Source organism: Ursus arctos, unplaced genomic scaffold (assembly GCF_023065955.2).
Source record: "Ursus arctos isolate Adak ecotype North America unplaced genomic scaffold, UrsArc2.0 scaffold_16, whole genome shotgun sequence".
NCBI lineage: Eukaryota > Metazoa > Chordata > Mammalia > Carnivora > Ursidae > Ursus > Ursus arctos.
The window spans coordinates 14,508,604-14,534,597 of record NW_026622830.1 but is presented as its reverse complement, the minus strand read 5'-3'; the positions used below and the strand labels follow the sequence as shown (position 1 = coordinate 14,534,597).

Genomic DNA, 25,994 nt, shown 5'->3' with positions numbered 1-25,994 from the left:
TCTAAGTTCTTTGACCCCTGGCTTCCCATCTGTGAAAATAGTGTTGGCCTGTTCTAATCCCAGTTTACCCTCTAGATTTACATAAACAGAACATTTTCATTCCAGTTCTAAGCCCCAGCATGGACTTCTGTTGTTGTTGCTAGTTTGTAATCTTCATCACCTAAAGCCTGGGAGCTACCCAGCTTTCCCAGATGTCATCTTCAGGGGAACTGAGGTCGAAGGTGGCAGTCAGTGTTGGCTCCTGCACTAGTCTGCCATGACCTCAAACAAGTCACAGCGCCATTCTGGATCTCTTTCTTCTGTAAAACACTGGAGGGAGTGGAGCTGGGCAACACAAGGTTCAGCTCTCCCAAGGAGATCCGGATTTCCTCAATTCTAAGGGCTGGGCCCCTGACCACTGATGGAGAAGGCAGAATTTGAGACCTGGGCCTCAGTTTCCCCATCAGGAGGAAGACACAGTACAATCACGGAGGCACGATTTCCTACCTGCCCCCCCCCACACACACACACCCGGGGCTTCGGAATTTGACTGGAAGAGAAAGAAAAATCCATAAAGCACTGCTATTTATTTTCATTTTCGGCCCCTGAGGAGTTTCCATAGTAACCAGCCCTTCCTGAGTTGTCTCCCCAGACGCGGGTCTTCTGAGTTCCAGCTTCCAGGACTCAGGCTCGGCAGGATGCTAGTGTCCTCGGGCTTTCATTGGTCACCGCCAGCCGAGCCCCTCGTAACCCTAGGAACAGGGCCCGCCCACAAATCGCCCGGCTACGATTGGTCTAGGCCCCAAAAACCGAACGCGAACTCTTCAGGCCATTGGCCCGAGTCACGGCGAAGCTGGTGCCGCGGTTGGTGAGCCTAGAGGTCAGTCAGAGTCAGAGGCAGGGTCAAATAGGGAGAAATGGCGACGGAGCCAGGCAGTGGGTGAGTGATTTCTGAAGGGGTGGAGGTGTGAAGCGATTGATGACCGCGGTCAGCCATGACACAGCTCCCAAAGGGGTGGGAGGTTGACTTCTCTTCTGGCTCCGGCCGGACTCGGAATGGGAACGTCTGACATCTACATCCTCCCACCCGGGTTAGAGGTGAGAGGTCAGAGGCTGCGTCCCCTCTCTGGTGTTGGGACCTGAGGTACTGTGGAAAGCAGTCAGGACCCCAAGCCAAAGACTCAGCTTCCAGCTACTTACGGAGTAATGATGGGCAAGTCACTTAACCTCTTTGAACCTCAGTTTCTCATCTGTAAAATGGGAACATAACCCGGTTTGGGGCCAAGTAGAGGAAACATTTGAACAGAGTACTGCAGTTCATAGAGGGATTTATGGAGAGGCAGTAGAACCCATGCACATTTGATAGCCCCTGTTTGTGGTTGAAGGGCTTGAGGCTCAGAGGGAGTCGCTGACTTGCCCAGAATCATACAATTGGGCGGGGGGGAGGCAATTACAGTTCTCTTATATATACTAGGACCAAATGAAAGAATGGATGCCAAGCAGTAATCTGTAAATATAAAGTGCTAAATAAATATTTAAAATGCTATTTAAGGGGGAGGGGGGAAGACCATATGCAGGTCTAGCCTTCACACCCACTTAAATCTCTGGGAACTGAATCTTCCCATGGCCAGCTTACCAGTTAGGTCTCAGCTCCAATGTCATCCTCTCCCCCCACCCAGAGAGAGCTTCCCTGGCCACCTTAGCTAAATATCTCTCCCTCTCCCAACTTACTCTCTACGTGTTACCCAGTTTTGTGGTCTTTGCAACCTTCATTGCCTGTTCTATTTTTATCTGTTAATATGTTTATCATGTATCTCCCCCAGAACAGTACTGATACACAGTAAGCAGTATTGTCTGGATGAATAATTGAGGAGCCAAGCCCCTACTCTCTCCTTAAAATTCTGTTCCTCTCCATAGGCCCATCTTTGGAACAAGATCAGGGAACTACATTCCAGCCTCAAGCTTCGGCTTAGTTGGAGCTTGAGATCCTGAGAGTCTCCTGGACAGCAGCCTTGCAGAGAAAGTATTTTGACCTTGGCATCTAGACATCTCCCATCTCCCCCATGGCCCTGACAATGCTGAATGAGCTCCTGATTGAGGACCCAAACCCACCTATGCTGCTGTATCAGGTTAGCAAGACTGCTCAGTTAGATACCCTCAACTACCAGAGCTGCTTTATGCAAAGTGTCTTTGCCCATTTCCCTGAGATCTTATTTATCCACCGGACCTATAACCCAATGGGCAAGGTGCTATATACCTTCCTGGTAGATGGCCCTCGGGTGCAGCTGGAGGGTCATCTCGCCCGGGCAGTCTACTTCGCCATTCCTGCCAAGGAGGATGCCGAGGGCCTAGCCCAGATGTTCCAGGTGTTCAAGAAGTTTAACCCAGCATGGGAGAGAGTCTGTACCATCCTCGTGGATCCCCACTTCCTCCCGCTGCCCACCCTCGCTATGGAGTTCCCCGCAGCCGAGGTCCTGCTCTCAGCCTTTCACATCTGTAAGTTCCTCCAGGGCAAGTTCTATCAGCTGTCCCTGGAACAGCCTGTTGAGAGGGTGCTCCTCACTTCCCTGCAGAGCACGATGTGCTCGGCCACAGCTGGCAACCTGAGGAAGCTGTATACACTCCTGAGCAGCTGCATCCCTCCGGCCCAGCTGCCCGAGCTCCACTCACACTGGCTGCTCAACGACCGCATCTGGCTGGCCCACCGCTGGAGAAGCCGGGCTGAGAGCAGCCGCTACTTCCAGGGCCTGGAGGTCACCACCCGCGTCCTCAGCCAGTTCTTCGGCACCACCCCCTGTGTGGAACAAGGCATGGTCTCTCTGCTCCGATACATGCAGCAGAACGCGGGAGATGAGGCAAGCTTCAGCCTGGGCCTGAGTGCCCAGAACAATCACGCTCCCTTAGACGTCAGCCCCGAAAGTCCCAAAATGGAGCAGCTGGTAGAAGCCCGCATCCAACACTCGCTCAATGCCATCTGCACGGGGCCAGCAGCCCAGCTCTGTCTGGGTGAGCTCGCTGTGGTCCAGAAATCTGTGCACCTCATCGGCTCCGGCTCAGAAAAGGTGAACATCCAGATTCTGGAGGACACCCACAGGGTGCAGCCCCAGCCCCCTGCCAGCTGCAGCTGCTACTTTCACCAGGCCTTCCACCTGCCCTGCCGCCACATCCTGGCCATGCTCAGTGCCCAACACCAGGTGCTCCAGCCCGACATGCTGCCAGCCCAGTGGACAGCAGGCTGTGCTGCCAGTCTAGACAACATCCTGGGCAGCAAGTGGAGTGAGACGCTGGATAAACACTTGGCCGTGGCTCTCCTCACTGAGGAGGTGGGGCAGCTCCTGCAGCAGTGCAGCCAGGAGGAGTTTGAACGGAGGTACAGCACCCTGCGGGAGCTGGCCGACAGCTGGATCGGCCCTTATGAGCAGGTCCAGCTCTGATTACCCTCCATGCCCACAGGTGCTCATGTACACGTACACACTCACACTATTGCATTTCCACGGGCCCTCCTGCCAGGAAAGGACAGGGGTCTTCTATTCTGCCACAGCCTGTTACCTAAAATGTATCTAGTTCCTAAGACAGGAGTCAGCAAACCTTTTCTGTAAAGGGCCTGGCAGTAAATATTTTACACTTTGCTGGCCACAGTCTCTGTTGTATATTCTTGGTTTGGTTTTGTTCGGCAGCCTTTTCAAAAGGTTAAAAACCATTCTTAGCTCAAGGGCCTTAGAAACAAGTGGCCCTGCTTCTAGGATAAGACACTGGGTAGAGATCAAGGGCAGGGGCTTGGTAACAGCTTCCCCAGTCATTAGATGACTCGCCTGACCCACAGGGGAGAGGAGATGGATCCCAGCTTTTGCCCCCTGGCCCCCACCCGGAGGTCATTAAAGTCAAATGTTGCCTATTCCAGCACTCATCTAGTGTTTTGTCTTCTAGAAGGCAGTAGAGCAAGTATCATGGAAAGAATAGACGTTGGAGTCTGACACTACGTGCAAATCCTGGTTCTTTCTCTGCCTGATTTTTTACTAGCTCTGGGATATCAGGCAAGTCACCCCTCAAAGGGCTCAGTCTGTTCATCTGTAAAAACGGAGATCCTCACGGCATTGGTAAGATTAAAGGAGAGCCTGCATATAATGGGCCCATGGCCAGTGGGTGCTCAAATAACTGTTCATTTTCCTTCCTTGCCTCTGGTCTCATCACTTTCCCTCAGCTGGCGGGGAATGTAAGGCAAGAGGAGAATCCACATCGCCTAGCACTTTGTACAAGAAATCTTGATCGAATCCCAAAACCATACAAAAGAGGCCTCCACTCCAAGCCGGGCCTCCTGCCTCAGGTAATTTTCACTGTAACTACTCTGAGAAGTCCTGTCTCCTGACTTAGTGGTATCTAGAGAAATTTCCTGGGGTCTGGGCCCTGATGAAAGACTTGTATTGACCAGAGTGGCTCAAACAACCACCCTATCCCCATCTGTGTCACAGGCACTCCCGATTCTATCTGCCCAAAAACCATACAGAGAAGCCACCCTATGTGTCTGGTGCTATTTCATCCAGCTACAAGCAGGAGCCAGGAGGCTGGCCTCTCCTGGATCTCATTAGGGGCATTTGCCCAGAGGCTGTGTGGGCACATGCCTGCTCCCACCGCGCCCCCTCCATGGCCCCCTCTGGCTCCGGATGGGCCATCATGAAAGCTTGAGCCGCCCGGATCAGGTCCTCTTCCCGCAGGCCTGGGACAGGCACGGTGGGGATGCCAGCGATCATCATGGCCAGGGTAAGGATGCAGATGTCAGGCTGGGAGCTCGCTTCCTTCCCCCCTGCCTCAGAGGGCATCGGTAGAACCCCTGGTGACAGCCCACACAGCAGCAGGGGCCCAGGCCGGCCGGGGCCGCCCAGGTGGGGAGCTCTGCTTCTGGGGCAGCCGTCCTCCCAGCCCAAGCTCTCCGGCTGCGTTGCATGGGGGAATTTGTTGTATCGGCCATACTCCTTCCGCTGCAGTGTCTCCCAGCTAGGCCCCCCAGGGCAGCCTCTGGCTTCTGGCACTGCCAGGGCCGGGCCCCAGGCCTGGGCTTTCTGGCTCAGTGGGCCTAGTCCACCAGAGGCCACCACCATTGGCTCTATAGGACTATAGAGGCCAAGGGATGAGCCCAGAGAAGTAGCCCCACCTGTAGAGACAGGAATGAGATGGAATGTTATTCTTGGTGTCTTTCAGGAGGCCCTGAGGGGCAGGGCATAGGAACAGAGCACTGGAAACAGGAGCAATTAAGACCAGCCCGCCAGGGCTGTCTAGTGGCTGGGAACTAGGTGTTTTACTCATATCCGCACCCCCAGTCCCCAACACCGAGTAAGTAATGGAGAAGTGTTTGTTGAGTGAATGAGTGAGGGAGCGGGTAGCTACTGGCAAGGACTTTTGGAATGGCTTTCTTCGGAGAACTGACTCCAGGGCCAGCCCATAAATGTCCAGCAGAGCCTCCACCTCCCCAGAGCCAGGAAACAAGTTCTCAGGGAAAGTTGTGGTATCCCCTCCAGTTCCAGGAGCCCCTCTCTCACCTTGGCTGGAAGGCAGAAGACCTTGATGAGTTTGTGGAGACATGAAATAGGACATGGCTGCCCCAAAGCCCCCGTTTGTGAGGGAACAGTCGTCTGCCTCCTGTCCTACCCCTTCCACCATTCTAGAATGTCACCTCATAGTCCCTCCCCTTTACACCTGGAACCTACCTCACAGCACTGACCTGTTCATTCTAAGAACCTGTATATGACAATGGGATGGGGTTAAAAGAGCACTGGACCAGGAACTGGACATTCTAGGTTCTTACCTCTACCTTGGGCAAGTCACTTGGACAGTTTTGTTCCTTGGTAATCTCCTCTGTAAAGTGGAAGTAAGGACTACCCACTCCCTCAACAGAAGTTGTGAGGATTAAATGAGATTATCTGTAATGGAAGCAAATGATCAGACATACAAATAACGAGGCGAGTGCTTTGTGCTCTGCAGTACAAGAGAGGGAGCGCTCTGCACTCATTCCTTTGCTCTGTGACTTTGGAATACATTCCCATCTCTAGGCTTTGGCTTCCCATCTGCAAAATGAAATCGTTGGTCCAGGGCACTGGGTCTCACACTGGGATACACATTAAATTCTCTTGCGAGCATTTAGAAATCCTGATGCCCACCCTCATCCCAGACCAATTAAATCAGAATCCCTGGCTCAGACCCAGTTAGCAGTATTTTTCAAAGTCCCTCAAGTGGTTATAATATATGCCAAAGTCAAGGCCTCTATTCTAGGGGAATGCTTCTCAATCCTGCTGTACATTAGAATCTTTGGGGAGCTTTTACAAAAGAATGTGTAGGCCTAATCCTCCAACAAGTGGAATGGGAATCTCTGGAGATGGGGCTTGGGGCTTTAGCTCTTTAGTTTATCCCAGATAACCCTAATGAGTAGCCAGGCTAGGAACCACTGGTCTAGGTGATGTCTGTAATGCTCTGTCTAGGGACGCCTGGGGTAGCTCCATCGGTTAAGTGTCTGCCTTCAGCTCAGTTCATGATGCCAGGGTCCTGGGATCAAGCCCTGCGTCAGGCTCTCTGCTCAGCAGGGGAGGCTGCTTATCCCTCTCCTGCCCCTGTTCGTGTGCGCTTGCTCTCTCTCTCTCTCTCACTGTCTCTCAAACAAATAAAATCTTCTAAAAAAATAAATAAAAATAAAATGTCCTGTCTTGCTCTGACCTGCTGACCCACAGCGATTCTACAAGAAGTCCCCCTCACGGGCTTCCAGGGCAAGGAGACCCTCCAGTGATCGGTGTCAGCATCGGCTGTGTTTATTTCCAGGCCTGGCTGGCAGCAGTATGGCCAGCTTCAGACCAGCCACAGCGCCAGGGCCAGGACACCTGTGGCCCTGCTCCAGGGCGGCTGCAGGCCTTTACTCGTACTTGCAGAAATCCTTAAGTCCTTTCGGCAGGTGGAGCCCATCAATGGCCAACCGGTGCACCACGCTCCTCTGGATGACCAGGCGGCACAGAGTCTGCAGGGACGGCACTGTAGAAAGAAGGCTGTCAAAGGCAAACTGAACTGGAGGGGGCTCTGAGGCTGAGACACAGAAGACCTAGGTCCTGGTTCTCCCTTTGTCATTAACTTGGGCAAGTCCCTTCTGCTCTCCAGGTCCAGCCTGTGTCACAGGGCTGTTTATGTGGTTGACCTAAGCACCTCTTTCAAAACCTCCACAATGTTGCAGCCCTATTTCTATATGAACCCTCCCTTAGCAGTTGCCAGGGTTACAGGTAGTGCCTGATTCACCTGTGCATGCCCAGCCTCCAGCACAGGTCTGAACCCACAGAGTGGGTTCTAGTTCACTGAATTCATAAAATGATCAGAGGTGTAAATAAAGGGCTTAAGAGGGCTATAAAGGACCAGATCTCACGAATAAGATACTCTCAATCTGGGGCCTATGATGCCTTTAAACTGGTATGCCCAAATCTAGGAACATTCGTTTAATAAAAGAGCACACAATTTTGAAAGCAACTCAGGTGTAACATCAGTTTAGAATCCCTGCCCTAGCTTAATACAGAAAATACTGGCAAAGCAAGCACCCTGATGGATCACAGCTGAGATGGCTAAAGGGAGGCCCAGAGCCAGGGAGTGACTTGTCCAAGATCCCAAGCAGAGGCAGAATTTGAAGTCAGATTCCCCAACTTCTAAACTAATGCTTGACGGACCAAGGCCTTGCTAGCTGGCTTGGAATCCTAGCAAGTTCCTGTCCCCGCACTGGGCCAGGAGGGGTCGCTGCTCAAGGGGTGGGATACCTACAGCCATACTCGAGCTGGACCAGGCGCACGCTCTTGGTGGAGGCAAACACGTCCACCACTGCGTAGAGGGGCTGGGCGGCTGGCAGCCCCCGGGCGCTGGGGCCCATGTCCTCGCCGTTGATGACGATGTGCATGTCGGCCGTGCCGTCCGGGCGCGGGCAGAAAAGAACGCCCAGGCGACTGCGGCGCGCGGTCGGAGGCAGGACGTTCAGCACATACAGCTGATCCAAGAGGTGGCTGTAGAGCCCGGGCCGGCTGCGACCCACCAGGCGGTCGCGGGGAATACGAAACTGCTCAATGCACAGATACGGTTCCACCAGGAGGGCTGGGGGGCGGCTGGGGGCCAATGCCTCTGCCTCCGGGCGGTCCTCCCGGGGCACGCGGTTGTGATGGCGCGTGATGGCGAAGACCCAGGTGTGGCCAAGGCTGACCAGGTCGGGCAGCGAAAACTCGGGCACGGCGGCCAGAGTGGCGGGGTCTAGAGCGGTCAGGCCGAGGCGCAGGTGCCCGCACCAGCCCAGCTCTTTCTCCTCGATCTCGACCAGGAATACCTGGCCCGGGGCCAGCGGCTCGCGACTGAAGCATACGCCGTGAGCGAAACTCTCCACGCGTGTGGCCCGCGTCCCGGAGGGGTCCACGCGGATATTGGCACCGTGCACCTGGTGGAAGCGGGTGGGAGGGGGCTCGGGGCGCGCGGATCTCCAGGCCGCACCCAAGTCCACGGGGTCGGAGACAGCAGCCATCTCCCGGCCGCGAGACAGGCCAGCGGGCGCCGGGGGCTATTTTGGGCGGCGTGCTCAGAGGGTAACCGCGGGGGCACCAAGTAAGGTAACCCTCCCATCCCCCCGACTGCCTTCGCCGAGGCTCCGCCCTGGGGTCCTAGCGCCGCTTGCTCAGCCATCCAGCCTGGACCGGGGCCCCCGGGAGGCCGGGGGATCCTGGCCGCCCCCATCTGGGTCATCTGATGGCTGGCGCGCGAGAGACGACCGGGCAGGACTGCGGACTCTGACCCCGCGCAGGCCGCCGTCTGCGAGCCACCGGTCCCGGGGAGGGGGGGGGGGGGGGCGGACCAACGAGGCGCCGGAGGATGACTGTCACGTGACGCCGGCCCCCACGTGACTCGCACTCCACCTGACCTCCCGCGGCCGGGCCCCTCCGGGAGAGCAAGGACGCGGGGGAGCAGAGGTGAGGACACCCCGGGAGGCTGGAGGGGACCCGCAGCCCGGGGCGGTGCGGCGGGTGGGCGGTGGGGCCGGGCCGGGGACTCCTCTGGGCGCTGCGCTGCCAGCTCGTCCGCGGGGGGGCCACGCGGAAGCGCCGAGGAGCGAGGGAGCGCGGAAACAGGCGGCCCCGCTTCCTGCCGCAGATGGTCGGAGCCGCGCTGTCGCCGCCTTGGCTGCTGCTGCTGCTGCTCCTGCCCTGGGCGCCCCCGGGCCAGGCAGCGCCGGACCTGGATGAGATCCAGTGCCTGCCCGGGTTGGCCAAGCAGCCGGCTTTCCGCCAGTACTCCGGCTACCTTCGTGGCTCCGGCTCCAAGCACCTCCACTACTGGTCTGCGGCCCTCCCTCCGGGGCGGGGAGGGGACGGGGCGCGAGCTGGGGGAGGGTCTGAAGACCCCCGAGGGGGCCTGGGAGCCGGGAGCACTGGAAGGGGCCCCTCCGCCTGCACCGACCCTGCTCTGCCTCCCCTCCCAGGTTTGTGGAGTCCCAGAAGGATCCCAAGAGCAGCCCTCTGGTGCTTTGGCTCAACGGAGGGCCGGGCTGCAGCTCCCTCGATGGCTTCCTCACGGAGCACGGCCCCTTCCTGGTGAGTGGAAGGCCACTGTCTCCCCCCTAACCAGGAAGGGGAGAAGACCGGGCGTCCCTAAAGGAAAGGGCTGGGGAGGAGGGAGAACAGGACTTGGAGGTGTTCCCAAGTGTGCCCTTTCCCTGAGCCTGGGTTCCCTCGTCTGTACCATTGGCTTGACTATCCGCACCTCTCGGGGGTTTTGCCTGAATGTGGAGTGCCCAGCACAGGGGCCCAAAACTTCCACCCGCTTGGCCCTTGGCACTTAGCCATCTCTCTCCTCCTCAGGTGCAGCCAGATGGTGCCACCCTGGAGTACAACCCCTATTCTTGGAACCTGGTATAGACGGAGCTGTGGGTCCTGTGGGGGTGTCTGGGCACTTGGATGGGTTGGGGAGCCTTCTTCAGTTGGTTTCCTCCCGCCATGTAGATTGCCAATGTGTTGTACCTTGAGTCCCCAGCTGGGGTGGGCTTCTCCTACTCTGATGACAAGACTTATGCAACCAATGACACCGAGGTGAGCCCCATGCCTGCCCAGTGCCCCACCCTCCCTCGTTCTCTAACGGTGGCACGACCCGGGACAGTCCATTTTTGGCTCTGTCATAAGCTGTGTGCGGTCTTGGCGAAGCCACTTCCTCTTGCTCCGAGTTGGGGGGTGTCATTATCTCTGAGGTTCTTTCTAGCTCAAATACCAGAACCATTTGATTGCCTCCATCCTGCTTTCCCTAGGTCGCCCAGAGCAATTTTGAGGCCCTGCAGGATTTCTTCCGCCTCTTCCCGGAGTACAAGGACAATGAGCTTTTCCTGACAGGAGAGAGCTACTCCGGCATTTACATCCCCACCCTGGCTGTGTTGGTCATGCAGGATCCCAGCATGAACCTGCAGGTACAGGGCCGCTGCGGGAGGGGAGTGAGGCAGCTTATGGTCGTGGCCTTTTGGGTAGCGAGGTCAAACGGGCCATCTTCCCTGTCCAACCCGGTCTGCTTTGTAACATGCTTGCCACGGGCTGGCCTACCTCTGCTCACGTGCCTCCCACGACAGGAAGCTCACCTGTCAGCCAGCCAGCTCTGTTCTTTGCTTTGAGTGGCCTCCCCACAAACCACCTTAGATTTCAGTTTCCAGATGGCTAGAGGTCTGGGTGTCGTCAGGGGAGGCTCTTCCTCTCCCTCCAGATGACCTGAATGCCCTGGGTGTTTCACAGGGGCTGGCCGTGGGCAACGGGCTGTCCTCCTATGAGCAGAACGACAACTCCCTGGTCTATTTCGCCTACTACCATGGCCTTCTGGGGAACAGGTATGGGACGGGGCAGTTGGGCAATCTCCAGGGTGGGGCAGGTCATGAGATCTCAGGTCTGCTCTCCAGGCACATGATACCCGGGCCCTACCCCAGTTTATGAGCAGGAGGTGGGGGCTGGGGTTCCTGGAAGTGTTCCGTGCCGAAGGGGACTGAGGAGGGCTGGCAGGATGGCCCCAGAGCAGCGAGGTTTGGAACCTACATACCATCCCCTGTGATCCATTTCCTCATCCCCTGGGGGCAGGTGGTGGTAGGAGGTTGGAAGGAGAGGGTGGGGGGCCCGCCTTGGGCCTGAACACTGTTTTCATGCATCTCCTATAGGCTCTGGTCTTCCCTCCAGACCCACTGCTGCTCTCAAAACAAGTGTAATTTCTATGACAACACCGACCCAGAATGCGTGACCAATGTGAGGTTCTGCCCCCAACCTCTGTCACCCCTGACACCCCCAGCCCTGAGAACAGGACCACATCCCCTCCTTGGGGACTCCTGACCCCATCCCCTATGGCTTTCCTATTCTGTCTCTTCCAGCAATTTGGTGTTTTCTAGGACACATCTAGGAATGTGTTCTTGTCACCCTTTCCTGTGACTTTCTGGGCAAACCCTGTAACCCCCGGGAGGGAAAGGATCTCTCACTTATTGAGCACCTACTGTGTGCCGGGCACGGGGCTGACGTAGGTCAACACAGATTGTTTAATCTTCAAGATTCTCCTTTAAGGGAGATCGTATTGTCCACATTTTCCAGAAGAGGAAACTGAGGCCAAGAATGTTAAAGTCCTCGCCTGAAGTCACAGTGCTAGGAAGTAGTGGCACCAGGGTTTGGACCCCCGGGCTGGCAGATTCCTTCCACTGAGCCTCAGTTTCGCTACCTGTAAAGAAGTGGGGGAAGGGTAACGACAAGAGGTGAAGTAGGAGAGTGATAATCTTGGGACGCATTGGTGAGATCTTGGGGAGGCCAGGGTCCCGTGACGCGAGGTGGCTTGGCCTGTCATTGCAGCTGCAGGAAGTGTCCCGCATCGTGGGCAACTCTGGCCTCAACATTTACAACCTCTACGCCCCCTGTGCTGGGGGTGTGCCCGGCCATTTAAGGTAGGCCCCTTGGTGAGCCCCGGGGGGTGGGGGGCTGGGCCAGCCCCGCCTGGAGGCCGAGGCACCCATCCCCACTTTACTTGCAGGTACGAGAAGGGCACTGTCGTGATCCATGATTTGGGCAACATCTTCACTCGCCTCCCGCTCAAGCGGATGTGGCATCAGGTGTGCAAGCAAGCGCACGGGCTGCTTCCTGGTGGGGGTGGGCCAAGGAGGCGAAGACCCTGACCTAGGTCCGTGTCCCCAGGCCCTGCTGCGTTCCGGGGATAGGCTGCGCATGGACCCGCCCTGCACCAACACCACGGCGGCCTCCACCTACCTCAACAACCCTTACGTGCGGAAGGCCCTCCACATCCCTGAGCAGCTGCCCCGCTGGGACATGTGCAAGTGAGGCTCTGGGGCCAGCCATGGCCTGGGCGGGGGGGGCAGGCTCTCGGGGCTCGTGGGTAACAGAAGGGTTCCCAGGGATCCCTTGGCCAGGGTTTCTCAGGGGTGGCACTCAGGGAGGGACGGCGAGCTCTGCAGGATGTGTAACCCCTTCAATGCATTGATGTTTCGCCAGTTCATTCTTAAATGGCCACGTCGGTTGGTAAAACGGCGGTGTGCTGCCCTGGTATTTAGTAAACAGACCCTCTCCCCCAACCCCACTCCTCCACAGCCCCCAGTTGCATGGATCTCCTGTGACCCGTGTGGGTAACAGGGTGACGCCTGGCACAGCGGGGGCCCCTGAGGTCCATTCCGATGGGTTGGTGCCCCTGCCCTACTGTTGGTAGTGCTGTGGTTCCCACACCTGTGGGCCCCTCTGCACTAAATGCTGGTTGTGGACCAGTCACTAGATGTTCCTATATACATTTCTAAGCTGGGGGGGGGGCGGTGAGTTGAGGACCTCTGAATTCCAGCCCCTCATCCAAGTAAGTCCTAGAGAGGTGACATGAGGAGGGGACGGAATCCCAGCTCTGCCTCCTGGGCTGGAGCTTAGAGCTAGGAGGGGATAGGAGAGGAGGTCTGCTTTGTGACTCTGTCTCCCTTTACGCCGTCTTCCTGGGGCCTGCCCACGTGTTCCCACAGCTTCCTGGTGAACATACAGTACCGCCGTCTCTACCAAAGCATGCAGTCCCAGTACCTGAAACTGCTCACCACACAGGTGAGGGGCCGGCCCAGCCGGGTCCACCAGCAGCCTCGGGACCCGGGAGCAGCACGATAAGGCTGGGCCCCCTCTAGAGTGCCACTCCGGACACAGGAAGCTGAAACTCCAAGAAACGAGGTCCAGTGACTGGCAGGGTCATGATTTGAACATGGCTTTGTCCCCACACCATGCCACTCTGTTGTCGGAGACTTTAGATGGAGAAGAGCTAGTGAGAACGTGTTACAGACAAATGGAGGTCCAGGGTGGGAAAGGGTCTTGTCCGAGACCATCTGGGAGACCCTGACGGAGCCGGTCAGGACCGGGTGCTGTACAACAGCGCTTAGTGCACGAGCTCTAAGGTCAGATTGCCTCTGTGCAAGTTGCTTTACTAGCCATGTGACCCTGGGACAAGTTTCTCATATCTTGAGACTGGGTTTCCCCACCTGTAAAATGGGGTTAACAATAGAATCTACCTTCATACGTAAAGCATTTAGTAGAGAGCGCTGAACATGTAGAAAACAGAAGACAGGAGTGTTTCCTGCTTCGTGCTATTTAGCTGGGCCCCTTGAATTCCCTGAAGGGGTAGGGCTTGAACCAGGGAAGGGCTGGGGTCTGGGCTCATTGCAGACCCTCCATTCCCTCCCCTGCTCCAGAAATACCGGATCCTGCTCTACAACGGAGATGTGGACATGGCCTGCAATTTCATGGGGGATGAGTGGTTTGTGGATTCCCTCAACCAGAAGGTACGGTGCAAGGATCCCGGCTCTGGGGAGGGATGGGGCGGCTGGGCCTGGCAGCTGGGCTCTGCGCAGATAGAGAGGGCAAACCTGGGGAAGTTCCAGGCCCCTGAGGTCTTGCTGGCAGCCGTGAGGAGAGATGATGGGGCGGCGGCAGGCTGCTAAGTCTTTCCTGGTGGGGCAGATGGAGGTCCAGCGCCGGCCCTGGTTAGTGGACTACGGGGATAGTGGGGAGCAGATTGCTGGCTTCGTGAAGGAGTTCTCCCACATCGCCTTTCTCACCATCAAGGTAGGGCCTGGGCCTGGTGAGGGCTGGCTTGGCTGGAGGGGATGGGGCAAGACCCACCTGTCCTCTCCTTCCGGCTCACTCTTACACTGGGTTACCGGGTTACCATCTGGCCCCAGAAGAGCAGGTTTTCGGGTGGGGGTGGGAAGAATGCAGTGCTTGGGGCAGGGCTGGGAGAAGAGGAGTGTCACTGGCTGAAGGGATCCAGTAGGATGGAGGAAGCACCCAGGGGCAGGGGTTACACAAGAAGGTGATCTCACAGAGCTTTGCTCCTAGGGCGCTGGTCACATGGTCCCCACCGACAAGCCCCAGGCTGCCCTCACCATGTTCTCCCGCTTCCTGAATAAGCAGCCGTACTGACGGAGACCAGCCCCCTTCTGCCTGATCCAGCCCCTCTTGCCCACCCCTCCTGCTAGAAGGGAGGTCCTCCTTTATGCACAGTGCCCCTGTGGGGCAGGTCCCTGCCTCCAGAACTCCCCCCCCCAGCCCTCTGCTTCCCAGACCAGGCCCCAGTGCCTCACATAGACAGCCTTGGGGAGTTAGCACTTTATTCCTGACTGGGTGGGGCCTGGCCCCTCCCTTCATGCACTGGAACACAGCAGAGCTCAGGACAGCCCACAGGGAGGGTGGACGGACTGTAATTGATGGATTGACTGATGATGGAATTAAATTGGGTACAGTTTAAAGCCCTGTCTTCTCTGTGGCACTGGGGATTAGGACACTATAGGCTGGGAGGGATTGGGGGAGGGGATGAGAGGCGTCGGAGTCCTGAATGCCCCTGCCAGGGTGGGCTTGAGGACTCACGCAGCTGTCGTGGAGGGCGGTGGGGCACTGGAGGCCAGTGGGTCCCTGGTGTTGGCAGGCCGATTCTTCTCAATCACCTCTCGCAGCCCTTTGGCGAAGTGGAGGTCGGCTCCAATGGTGAGGAAGCCCTGTGCGGTGGGGCAGAGAGGAGAGTCTGTTCATTCCATCGCAGAGAGCGAAGTTTTAAGATAGAGACAGAGTCCTTAGCCTTGAGGGGTTCTCAGTTTAGTGGGACAGGAGGAGCAGCAAAGAAATTCTTCTAGCTCCCTGTGAAGGGTGTAAAAGAGGCCGCAGGAGCAGTCTGTGGAGGTCAAGGAGGGCTTCCTAGAGGAGGTGACCTCTTAGCTCAGAGGTTCAGTATGAGTAGATAGTGGGGGTGGAATCCGGGAAGAGGTTTACAACGTGACCGCACAGCTGGGCAGAGGGCTAGAGAAGTCTGATGATGGAAGATTAAAACGGGAGGGGCCACTGATGAGGGAGGGCCTGGGGTCAGGTAGCAGAGTTAGGTCGGTTGTGAAGGAGGAACGGGAGGCTCTGCCCTCCTCCATCACCACCGCCCCTACTCACCAGCCCCTACTCACCACATGGTTCGTCACCACCTCGCGCACAAAGTTCATACCCTCGGGTAGTGGGATCTGCACCCCCCGCCACATCCGCTCTGTGGGTGGGAGCAGCTGGCTCAGCCTGGGTCCGCCCAGCTCCCCTCCCCTTTCCCTCTCCCGCCTCCTGCCCCCCAACCCTACCATTGAGCATGGGCATCACCCCAATCTGCAGCATGGTCTTCAGAGGGGCCTGCAGTGGGATCAGCTGGGAGGGGGGAGGCAGGACGTCAGGGCAGCCAGCGAGAAGCAGACTTGCCTTCGCTGCCCTGCCCTGACCCGGCCGCGGCACCCCCATCCCCGACTCACGGCCAGCGACTCCAGGGCAGACTGGTTCGAGTAGATTCGGAAGCTACAGGAGACAAAGAAGTGTCCAGTGGGCCCAAGGCCCGGAAGCTCCCCCTTCCTTAGGCCACCAGAAGCCCCCGAGTCTCAGTCTCAGATGCTCCCACCTCCACACCTGTCCGGGGGCTCTGCCACTCGCCAGGTGTGCAGCCTTGGGGGCGTCGTTTCTCCCTCTTGCGGGTCCTTTTCTCCAAGTTGCTACTTTTAATTTGTTGACCACTGCCCGTACCCCAGACTTGTGCTGGCCGCTTGGCGTGTACATGCACGGTTTGTGTTTATTTAACAAAACTTACAGAGCGACTCCCTACCAGATACGAAGCATGTTACAGAAGTTAAATATTAAGATACTTTAAAATGCCAGCTTGACTTCATCCTCCTGACAATCCTAAGAAGTAGACACTATGAAACCGTCTATACTTTTTAGATGAGGCCGATCAGGCCTAGAGAGAGTAAGTCATTTGCCTGCGGTCTCACAGCTGGTCAAGGGCAGAACCTGCCTCTAGAATCTAGGCTCTTAACCACGACCCTGCAGTATCCCATTTAACCCCTGGCACACTGGAGCTTCCTGCAGACTGTTGCACCTTTGCACTTGGCAGGGGGAGTCCCTAGCTCCCTGTGGCTAGCATGGTAGGGCAATTTCCCCCACAGTTAGCCCATGAAGGAAATGAAGATACAGTGAGACTTCTCAAGATCACAAAATTGGGCGGAGGTTTCTACCCGAACCCCTGCTGTTAGGCTCTTCGCTGTGTGACTGTGGGCCCGTCATTTAACCTTGCTGGGCCAGTTTGCTCATCTCTGCTCTGCCTGCCTCTGGGTCATAAGACGATGCAGAGAAGTTATACTTGAATAAAATGCATTTGTTGTGCATGAACAAAGACCCTAGCTCCCCAGTGGCTATCGGTCTGAGTGAATTTTAGCTCCCCAGTTGTTGGGCAGGTGCAATTATCCCAAAGGCACGGAGATTCAGGGAGGTTAAGCACTTGCCCGAGAGCTTGGCCAGCTGCTTACCGGCGCAGGTCCAGCTGGGTGCGCAGCGCCTTCCCCCGGAGTGCCATCTTGGCGCTGAGACGGGCGTCCTGCAGGCAGGGGGGTTGGGGAAGTGTTACCGACCCACAGGGTCCGCAGCACACTCATCCCTGACCCTCAGTGGCCCCCACTGTGGTGCCCGCACCATGATCATGCTGGACAGCTGGACCTCAGGCAGGTCGGGCGGGACCAGGGCGATGGTGACACTGGCCGTGACAGAGACCGTGGTACCCGAGGGCTTGATGGTGCAGCGAGGTGGGGCCAGAACACGCAGCTCCAGCTTCAGCGGGGAGTCGATCACGGCTGGGCTCTGGGGACAGAGGAGGGAGGGCGGGGGAAGTCCCAGATCTGTTCCCCGATGAGCCCCAGGAGGGGAGATGGGGTGGCTCACGCTCTCCCCGCTGGGAGCCCATACACAAATAGGGGGACTGGCGTGGCCTCCCAGACCCTTCAGAACTGTGTCTCCCCTCTGTGCCTTTGCTGACAGGAGGGACGGAATGCGTCCTTTTCCTGCTTTCCTGAGTTCTCGCTAGTGGGGATCTATCTCCAACCAGACTCCTCGGGGACAGTGTTTGCATCAAATATCCCCGCCCTCTGCCATCTCGTCCTGCTCTGAACTGCTGTGCTCTTTCTCCTATAGGCGCTGACCAGTACTTCACTTCTGTTGGCTCATTTAAACCTCATCATAACCGTGTGAGGCAGGTGTTATCATACACATCTTTGAGATGGGGAAACCGAGGCACAGAGAAGTTAAGTAACTTGTCTAGGGTTCTGTAGTCATCCAGGTGCAGAACCTGGGATTCAAACCCGGACAGTCTGGCCAGAGAGTCCATGCCCCTGCCAACGCTTGGCCATCAGGCTGATGAGGACGATGGCGATGACAGCAGTGGGGACAGCAGCTAGTGTGTCCTGAGCACTTCCCTGCGCCAGGGGCTACCCTACTTTCTTTACATGAATTGATTCAGCTAATCCTCACGACAGCCCTGGGAGGTTGTGTGGGGAGGAGATTCAGGGCAGGTCCTCTTATGATCACTGAGATACTTTTTAAATTTTGACTGCCCGCCCCTCTCCCCATGAAACAAGGGAAAATAATAAGCAAAAAGAATACATCAGGGCGCCTGGCTGGCTCAGTCGGTAGAGCACGCGACTCTTAATCTTGGGGTCACGAGTTCCAGCCCCACAATAGGCATAGAGATTATTTTTAAAATAATTAAATAAACTTTAACTTAAAAAAAGAATACATGGGTCATTGTCGAAGTCCCTACACTTACTGAACTCAGGTTCTCCGCCTGCCCTGCTCGTAGCTTCGTGAAGAAGAGAAGTAGCAAGGGCCCTTCACAGACTTGGAATCGAGCTTGACAAATAAGAGGACCTGGCCTCAGGCAGGAGGTCAGGCCTTCGGTCTACTCCACAGTGGCCGCAGGGGCCTCTGCCTGCACACCTCGTGTGTCCCCTCGCTGGCGTGGAGGTGGTATGGTCGCCCACCCTGGCCACGTCCCTACCTCCCGCCAACACTCACCAGCAGGACGATGCTTCCAAAGTAGGTGGCCCTCAGCAGCATGTCCAGATCGTGTGGCACCTGCAGAGGGGAAGGGGGGTGAGGCAGGGCCATCAGGAGTCCCGGACAGGGCCCCTCTTCCCATCCCGCGGACAGACTCCGGCATACCTTGTCCCCCACCAGTGACAGCTGCAGGGCCCCCGCCCGGAAGTAGCTCTCCATGGCAGAGTCAAAGAAGAACTCCGAGAAGGCCACGTACACCATCCGCTCCTCCTCCTGCAGTTGGGGCTCTACCGCCCTGTTGAGCAGGCTCCAGTTCCCCTCAGCCAGGGGAAAGAAGGCCCCCTGTAGGTGGGGGATCAGGGTCAGCTTGGCCCAGCACCCAGATGTTCCCACGCCAGGTGCCAGGCACTATGAGGGATGGTGGGGGTGGGACCCAGCTGCATCAATCTCTCCACCCAACATGGGGCTTGAACTCCCGACCCCAAGATTCAGAGTTGCGTGCTCTGCTGAGCCAGCCAGGTGCCCCCGTTAGGGCACCTCTTAAAAAGGCATTCAAAGGAGGGCAGCTGGAGTTCTCCAAGGGAGCACTCCCATTAGACCAGAGAAGGGACGCCCAGGAAAGGGTTCGGGGAAGAGGTGGCATGTGAGTGGGCCTTGAAAGATACAGAGCAGGAATGATAAAAGCTGCTGTTTACATTTACATAGTACTTTTTTTTTTTTTTTGCTTCACATTTGTGTATTGTAAATTACAGACATAACAACACTGCACACCTAAATATTTCAGTCTGCGCTTCTAAAATACCAGCACAATTGTCCACAGAACTGCAGTACCATTATGGAACCAAATAAACTCAATTCTCACATATCATCAATGTTCAGTGAGGAGAGGTTTTCCAAAAACCAATTAACATCACAAGGCATATGGAAGACATAATCGGGAGAAATGATATTTGCAAGTCTAAGAATCTATTATATTTTTCCCTATGAAAGACAACAAAATGCATAACCTCCCTTGTACACTGAAAAGAAATAGGGGAAATATTTTTTTCCATAAAATCAGGAAATGGGCAACGTAAACCTACAATTATGCACGAAGGACTTTCTCTGTAGCTGTGTGGAGAAGTACGTCTGAATGTTCCAGTGTGACTGTGTTTTGTTGGTGGGAATGTGAATTTACATAGTGCTTCTTCCATGCCCTTGACATAGGCTAACTCCTTTCATCCACATAAAACTCCATGAGGGATGTTTTCTTTATTATTTCCATTTCCATGTTAGTAAGAAACAGGCTCAGAAAGGTTAAGCCACTTGCTTAAGATCATGCGGCCAGTAAGTGGCAGAGCCAGGACCTGAACTTCGGCCTCCGTCCGTGCTCTGAAACTGCTACCCTCCATCTACTACACAGAGCACAGGAAATGGCCGCATACTAGCTGTGTGACCTTGGGCAAGGGACAGCACCTCTCCGAGCAAGTCTCCGCCTCCCCCAAATGAATAAAACATGAGCGCCTGAGTCCCGCAGTTGCGAGGGTGAAATGAGAGGATGTGCATAGAGGTCCACCTGCTTGGGGGGAGATGGGGAAGGGCAGTGCACGAGCAAAGGCCCTGAGGTAGGAAGCAAGGGGCATATCTGGGAAAGAAACAGGGTGAAGTCAGAAAGGTGGGGCCAGACCCAGTAGTTGAAGCTAATTCTGGGGCAGTGGGGAGCCACGGCACACTCAGCAGCCGAGTGGCCTCATCAGAGCTGTGCCTTAGGGGGACAAAACGAGCCACACAGGGGACAAGCGGAGGTCTGGTTAGGTCAGAGACGCCACACCAGCCAGGCAGCTCACCCGGAATTCCATGTCCAGATTGCTGTCGGAAGCCACAGGATCCTTCAGGAGGGAGTAGTCAATGCCAACCAGCTCATCCACCGAGCTGCGAACTGTGGGGAGGAGCTCAGTCACTCAAGCTGCGTGAGGCCGGGCGAGGTGGTCACCCTCCTGGGTCTGTTTCTCATCCACAAAGCGGTGATTATAAATCTTCCCTCAGAGGCTTGTTGTGGGGATCAAATTCGTTTTATGTGGGAGGCACTTAGTGCTGAGCGATGTGAATGACACTGCCTACCGCCACCATCGCCACCCCTACTACAGGGGTTTCATCAGATCACTAAACAAGATGGCAAGGGATTCCCTTCCCTCCTTGGTTCTCCCTGGCTCCTCCTTCCCTCCCCATGCCTGTGATCTCTACCCCACAGCAGACAGAGGTTGCAGTTTAGGAAAAGGGAATTCATGTTAGTTGAGCACCTAGTAAGTGCAGGGTCCCAATGATCAGCAAGCCCATATTGAGGACCTTGACAATCATCACTCAGTTAATCCTCAGAACAACCCCCATGAGGAGGCATCGCCAGCCAAGCGACGATGCCACAGCCCAGAGAGAAGTGAGTACTTACCCAGGGTCACATGGCCAGTCAGTAGCAGAGGCCATATCTGAAGCCAGGCATGGCAGGGCCCCACTCTGAGGCCCTGCCTGGCAGCTGCATACCCAGCCTCCTCCTCACCCCCATTCCAGTCCCAGGCACGGCCCGGAGCTCCCCTCCCAGCCAGTGCCAACTCACCAGGCACGGTGTCCAGGAGGGAATTGAGGAGCACCATTCCTGCGTGGTAAAGCACGGGGCAGATCTGCGGGGTGGGGTTTAGAGTCAGCGACCTCCAAAGAGAGGGCACCCCCACCACCACGGCTGTACCTGCTGGTTGAGGAGGAAGCGCATCCCTGAGGTGATGAATGTGGAGAGGAACTCATACACCTTCCTGCAAGGAGGGGAGAGACCACATGAGCCCAGACACTCTGTCCTACCCCAATCCAGATCCAGGAGAAATCAATGGCCAGAGAGACGGGGAGGAGGTGGTTCAACTTTGACCTGTATTACCAGTTCTTTAATGGAGGTTTTCCAAATCCCCTCACTAGCCTGATTCTCAAGACCTCTCCTAACCCCTGCCCCCCCACCAGCCTAATGAATTTACCCCCAGTTCTTCAAACCTGCTGTCAGCATCCCCACCTCCAGATGCTTACTCGTGCCCTCCCTTCCACCCTCAATGTCCTTTTCCTGTATTGCCCTCTGTATGGGCCCAGATGCTTCCTCTTCCAGGCAGTCTTCCCAGATTACCCTCTTCTGAACCCCTGCAGTTCTCAGTTCCTCCCTCAAAGCCCTGATGACAAATGTTTTGTCGCTTCAGCTAGGCTCTGAGTTCCTTTATGAATCCTCAGGGACTGGCGTATACTTTATTTGTCAAGTAAATAAAAACTTGACAGTATACCAACACCAGATGATAAATTCACCATCTTGTCTCTCCCACTCTCTTTGAGAGCTATCACAAAGTCCCCTTCTCAGCCCAAAACCTAAAAATTATGTTTTTATTAGTAGTAGTAAGAGCTACCAATTATTGAGAACTCAGTTCATGCCCAAGTGTGCATACTGATTCTCACAATTACTCTTATCTGGGAAGCTAGCCACTAATATGCCAGGTACTGTTCTAAGTATTTTTACATATATTAGCAACTAGTCTTCACAACATTTTACAAAATATTTGCTATTATCATCCTCATCTTACCGGTAAGGAAATTGAGGCGCAGTGCTTCAATGACTTGCCCAAAGTCACAGAGCAGGGAAATGAGGGTGCTCAGAGTTGGACCCAGTTGGACGCAGGCTCCGAAGCCTATGCACTTTGCATTGCACTAGGCAAACGGGCAGTGAGGCTCAAAGGGGGGTGCACTGGGTTGAAGATGGGGCTTACTTGAAGGTTCCCCCGAAGGCTGCGTGCATTCTGGAGACTGAGGCCTGGCAGGAGACGTTGGACACTTTGATACGTCCAGTGGCATCCCCGGAGAGCTGCAGAGCAGTGCGGATGGACACACCCTCGGCAGAGGCATTGATATAGCCCCCATCATAGCTGCAAGGGGGTGTGGGGCAGTCAATGTCCAGCTTGGAGCTTAACCGTGTCTTCGCCATCCCCCTACCTTCACTTCGGCAGTTTACTAGCCATTCTGCCAAACCTATCAACCCTTATGAAGTGGGTATGCTTGTCCCTATTGTACAGGTGAAAATTGAGACACAGGAAGGCTAAAGGATCGCCCCCAGCCCCACAGCATCCCAGCCCTCCCAAGCCACCCTCCACTCCCCAGAGGGTGCCAGGTCCTCACAAGAACCAGTAGAGAAGCTGCCTCCGGAAGCGCAGCCCCAAGGACGCGTTGCTGATTTGAAGCACCAGCTCCTGCTCCGGCTGGAAATGCAGCTCAGAGGGCGTCAGCTGCAGCTCTGTGACCTTCACCCTGCGGGCAGCCTCAGGGTCAATTTCAGGACCACTAAGAGGGAGTCCCACCCAACCACAGGAAACTCATTCCCTCCTCTTCCAGTCCAAGCCTGGGGAAGCTGAGGGGGGTGGAATGAATTCTTCCCTTTCCCCTCAAGTGCCCCCAGCCTGGACTTGGACAGCTCAGAGATGAGCTTCTCTTGACCCAGGTGTTAAAAGTGAGCTTGACCCCTTCTCTTTGGTGCCTTATTGCTGGCACTCCCTTCCCTCCCACACCCTGTGATTGCTTGACCTGGTCTTTTCACCAAATCCTTTGATTTTGTCTCTATCAGCTGAGCTGCATATCCCATATCTCCTATCCCCACCGTCCCAAGGAAGGCTCTTGTCTCCTGTTTCCGGGGCCTCTCCCATTAGCTCCACCCCGGGCCCTAGACCCCACTCTCATCCATCGTTAAGTTTCGTGACTCTCCCTCTCCGGTGCTCTTTGGCCACGCCTCAGCCCCCAAGGCTTCTGTTTTGCGGTTTAGTCCCGCCTATGTCGGCGGGCTTGGCCTTTATCTTCTCCGCCCCATCCTGTTTCTTGAGTCCCGCCTCCTCGATATGGCCACGCCCCTACCCCGCCCACTCCGTTTCCCCGGCGCTAGGCCCCGCCCCCCGGAGTCCGAGACCCCGCCCCGGGTCCCCTACTTACTCCGAGATGTTGTAGTAGAAGTGGCCCTCCCTGCCCCGCAGGTCCGGAATGGTAATGGTCTCCAGCTCTTGTTCCAGAAAGCGCAGGCCCTCCTGCTTCACTGAGGTAGCAGCGAGACCCTTAGGTCCTGCGCTCACTACTGGGGCGACCCCTCCCTCATCGGCCCTCACCCCGCCCCGCGCCTTACCCAGCTCCAGCGCCTTGGAGGTGACGCGGATCTTGCAGGCGGAGAGCTCGGCATGAGCGCCTGCCAGAAGCGCTAGGAAAACGGCCCCGAAGAGGGCCATGGCGAGCGGGCCTGGGGTGGGGTGGGGTCGCTGGAGTCATCAGAGCCGCTAAAACCCACTCCCCGGTTGTCCGACCAGAAGAGGACTGGCCGGATCGTTACCCTCAAAATAGCTCCTCAGGGTACTTGGAACCAATTATATTGCCTCCATTTGGCAGATGCGGAAACTGAGGCTCAGAGAGGCGATGCGACTCGCGCTCTGGCTCCCAGAGGATTTGGGGCATGGGGGAAGGAGAGGCGACATCCTCGGTTCCCCCGTGCACCCGCCGCGTGACGAGTTTGGACCTCCCGGGGACCAGCGGCCCCCCCCCCCACCTCCCCTTTCCTTTAGCAGAGGGAGGGCGCGGCTTGCCTGTTACCATGGAAACGGCTGCACGCGCATTCCTGGGGGGTGGCTTGCGGTCTCCCAGGCCCCGCGCCGGGGGAGTAGAGGGGGCCGCCTGCCCGACCTCGGGCTCCCGGGTCTCCCGGCTTCGCCGGGTCCTAAATCCCTGCCATCGGGATTCGGCCTAATACCCCCCATATCAGCGCCCTCCTTCATAGGATCTCTTCCCCAGCCCGGGTTCAGTAGACCATGCGGCTCAGCGAGAGCCTGGGGGTGAATGGGGACGCGCCCCAACTCACTGCGGCGGAGCTGGGGGTCGATGCGGTCACGTGGGGCGGCGGGCTGCGCAAGGGATCCGGGCGGCGGGGTCTGGCGGGCAGTGCTGTTCCAACCGCCTTTATAATGCCGGGCCTCTCCGACCCCCCTCCTCGCTCCCGCTCTCCCCTCCTCCCCCGGGGGTTGGGAGGGGACGGGGCGGAACGCTGGCAGCCGGGAGGGCGGAGAGGGCTGTACAGAGCCCCGTGACAGGCCGGGCAGCTGTCAAGACAAGTGGGGGACCCACGCCGGGAAGGGGGGAGGGAAGTGCAGGAATTGGCCCGCCCTATCTCAACAGTCCTTGCTTCTCTGGGACCTTGGTTCAAATTTCAAATGCCCATGTCTTCCCGTATGATCCTGAACGTGGGTCACTTCACTTGGGTCGCTGAGCCTCAGTTTCCTCATCTGGCAAAATGTGCGGGATACTTGGGACCACCCATAAAATCAATGCCCAAGACACATTTTCTTCCTTTCCACCCACAATCATCAAGACCTCTCCTTACCAGGCTTCACCAGGGGACATCCCCCCCCCCAAAATGTCTCAGGCCCAGAGACTGCTCCCACTGGGGTCCAAGCAAGGGCTGCCCACCCAGGAGCACAGGGCACAGGCTGCTGGAATCACCCCAGAGGGAGGTTTGGTGTTGCCCAGGGACTGTGGATTCTGTGTGTGTGTGAACCTTTGGAGCCACCTCCTCCGCACAGTATCTCCACCCACGGCCTGCAGCGTGTTCCCAGCTCCCGGGACCCGCACACACTAGGTGCTTGCTACCTTTTTTGTTGTCAAATGGACGAAAGTGGAAAGGAAAAGCGGTAAAGGTGAGCGTCCACTGAACACAACTGTAGCATCAAGGCCTCACCCAGGTAGGAATACCAGCATGTCCTGATTTGCCCAGGCCCTTCCTAGCTTTGAAACTGAACATCACCCTTCCAGGGAACCCTCTCAGTCCCAGGCAAACCAGGATGGTTAGTCATCCTAGATCTCGACTGACTTACTTCATCTTCTTAACTTATCAGGTTGGCACTAGGATGGACCCACCCCAGCAGGAAACCAGAGGTCAAGACCGTCCTACAGCTACTACTGGAAAACCTTGAACTGTGAAAGGGTGGGCGGTGATGTTTATAACCCAGTAGTAGTGCTTAGACCCTTGAGTCTGACAGACCAGGATTCAAATTCTTGGAATTTGTCCAATTCTTGGACCCCTTACTGAAGCAGCTCTGAGACGTCATTTCTTCTTCCTAAAACAGAAACAATAGGTTGATGCAGGAGTAAATTAAATGGGCCTAGTGCAGCGCCGAGCGCGGTACATGGCTCACCATTAGTGCCCAGTAAATGATGGCTATTAAGATTAGGGGCACACACCACAAGCACAAGAGACAGCAAGGGCGACGGAGAGGAAGGAAGAAAGAGCTAAGGATATCCAGAGGAGGAAGTGCCCTAATGCCTTTGAACTTTAGTAGCCCTCACTCTTCCTGGAGACTGGCTCAAGCAGAAAACCTGGCAGTGTTAGTTTTCTTTCTTCTCACTTTCCTTTTTTTTTTTTTTTTTTAAGATTTTATGTATTTATTTGTCAGAAAGAACAAGCAGGGGGAGCAGCAGGCAGAGGGAGAGGGAGAAGCATGCTCCCCGCTGAGCAGGGAGCCCAATGTGGGGCTCATGGGGCTCGATCCCAGGACCCTGGGATCATGATCTGAGCCAAAGGCAGACACTTAACCAGGAGGTTCTTGTCTCCTGCACTTCACTGTCCCCACA

At 56.2% G+C, this 25,994-nt stretch overlaps 5 protein-coding genes across 6 annotated transcripts; 2 read left to right on the top strand and 3 right to left on the bottom strand.

The window, feature by feature from the left end:
- Nucleotides 1-551: 551 nt before the first annotated feature.
- Nucleotides 552-8,799, bottom strand: NEURL2 (neuralized E3 ubiquitin protein ligase 2). Its single transcript, XM_026503630.4, has 2 exons — nt 7,759-8,799; nt 552-6,990 (listed from the first exon to the last, which is right to left on the bottom strand). Exons 1-2 carry the CDS (start codon nt 8,498-8,500, stop codon nt 6,875-6,877), a joined length of 858 nt encoding a protein of 285 aa, XP_026359415.2. The 5' UTR covers nt 8,501-8,799; the 3' UTR covers nt 552-6,874.
- Nucleotides 1,782-5,634, bottom strand: SPATA25 (spermatogenesis associated 25). The gene is made up of 2 exons (XM_026503627.4): nt 5,514-5,634; nt 1,782-5,128 (listed from the first exon to the last, which is right to left on the bottom strand). The coding sequence occupies exons 1-2, from the start codon at nt 5,632-5,634 to the stop codon at nt 4,521-4,523; spliced, it is 729 nt and encodes a 242-aa protein (XP_026359412.3). The 3' UTR covers nt 1,782-4,520.
- ZSWIM1 (zinc finger SWIM-type containing 1) lies at nt 2,043-3,613 on the top strand. The gene has a single exon (XM_026503619.4). It carries the CDS (start codon nt 2,043-2,045, stop codon nt 3,411-3,413), a length of 1,371 nt encoding a protein of 456 aa, XP_026359404.3. The 3' UTR covers nt 3,414-3,613.
- A 34-nt stretch (nt 8,800-8,833) lies between the features above and the next one.
- CTSA (cathepsin A) lies at nt 8,834-14,755 on the top strand. Of its 2 annotated transcripts, XM_026503628.4 has the most exons (15): nt 8,834-8,942; nt 9,124-9,308; nt 9,452-9,563; nt 9,831-9,881; nt 9,972-10,058; nt 10,271-10,426; nt 10,743-10,834; nt 11,156-11,240; nt 11,829-11,920; nt 12,007-12,085; nt 12,168-12,307; nt 12,989-13,064; nt 13,700-13,789; nt 13,968-14,072; nt 14,346-14,755. In XM_026503628.4, exons 2-15 carry the CDS (start codon nt 9,124-9,126, stop codon nt 14,427-14,429), a joined length of 1,434 nt encoding a protein of 477 aa, XP_026359413.3. In that variant the 5' UTR covers nt 8,834-8,942; the 3' UTR covers nt 14,430-14,755. The 2 variants fall into 2 exon arrangements, with proteins under 2 accessions (XP_026359413.3, XP_057168480.1); XM_057312497.1 differs by having other exon boundaries at nt 13,968-14,755.
- Nucleotides 14,601-24,402, bottom strand: PLTP (phospholipid transfer protein). Its single transcript, XM_026503629.4, has 16 exons — nt 24,229-24,402; nt 23,506-23,616; nt 23,319-23,418; nt 22,518-22,646; nt 22,112-22,267; nt 21,064-21,127; nt 20,935-20,998; nt 20,171-20,262; nt 18,510-18,686; nt 18,363-18,422; nt 16,989-17,153; nt 16,826-16,893; nt 15,782-15,824; nt 15,617-15,680; nt 15,455-15,531; nt 14,601-15,001 (listed from the first exon to the last, which is right to left on the bottom strand). Exons 2-16 carry the CDS (start codon nt 23,603-23,605, stop codon nt 14,870-14,872), a joined length of 1,491 nt encoding a protein of 496 aa, XP_026359414.2. The 5' UTR covers nt 23,606-23,616; nt 24,229-24,402; the 3' UTR covers nt 14,601-14,869.
- Nucleotides 24,403-25,994: the final 1,592 nt, after the last annotated feature.

Coding starts and splice junctions, on each gene's coding strand:
- NEURL2 (XM_026503630.4), bottom strand. CDS start 8,500: ATGGCTGCTGTCTCCGACCCCGTGGACTTGGGTGCGGCCTGGAGATCC. Junction 6,991..7,758: donor GGTCCAGCTCGAGTATGGCT/GTAGGTATCCCA, acceptor TTCTTTCTACAG/TGCCGTCCCTGCAGACTCTG.
- PLTP (XM_026503629.4), bottom strand. CDS start 23,605: ATGGCCCTCTTCGGGGCCGTTTTCCTAGCGCTTCTGGCAGGCGCTCAT. Junction 20,263..20,934: donor CCTCCTGGACACCGTGCCTG/GTGAGTTGGCAC, acceptor TCCTCCCCACAG/TTCGCAGCTCGGTGGATGAG. Junction 15,532..15,616: donor GGTGATGCCCATGCTCAATG/GTAGGGTTGGGG, acceptor TCCCACCCACAG/AGCGGATGTGGCGGGGGGTG.
- CTSA (XM_057312497.1), top strand. CDS start 9,124: ATGGTCGGAGCCGCGCTGTCGCCGCCTTGGCTGCTGCTGCTGCTGCTC. Junction 9,882..9,971: donor ACCCCTATTCTTGGAACCTG/GTATAGACGGAG, acceptor CCCGCCATGTAG/ATTGCCAATGTGTTGTACCT. Junction 12,308..12,988: donor CCCCGCTGGGACATGTGCAA/GTGAGGCTCTGG, acceptor GTGTTCCCACAG/CTTCCTGGTGAACATACAGT.
- SPATA25 (XM_026503627.4), bottom strand. CDS start 5,634: ATGGTGGAAGGGGTAGGACAGGAGGCAGACGACTGTTCCCTCACAAAC. Junction 5,129..5,513: donor TCTTCTGCCTTCCAGCCAAG/GTGAGAGAGGGG, acceptor CTGTCTCTACAG/GTGGGGCTACTTCTCTGGGC.
- ZSWIM1 (XM_026503619.4), top strand. CDS start 2,043: ATGGCCCTGACAATGCTGAATGAGCTCCTGATTGAGGACCCAAACCCA.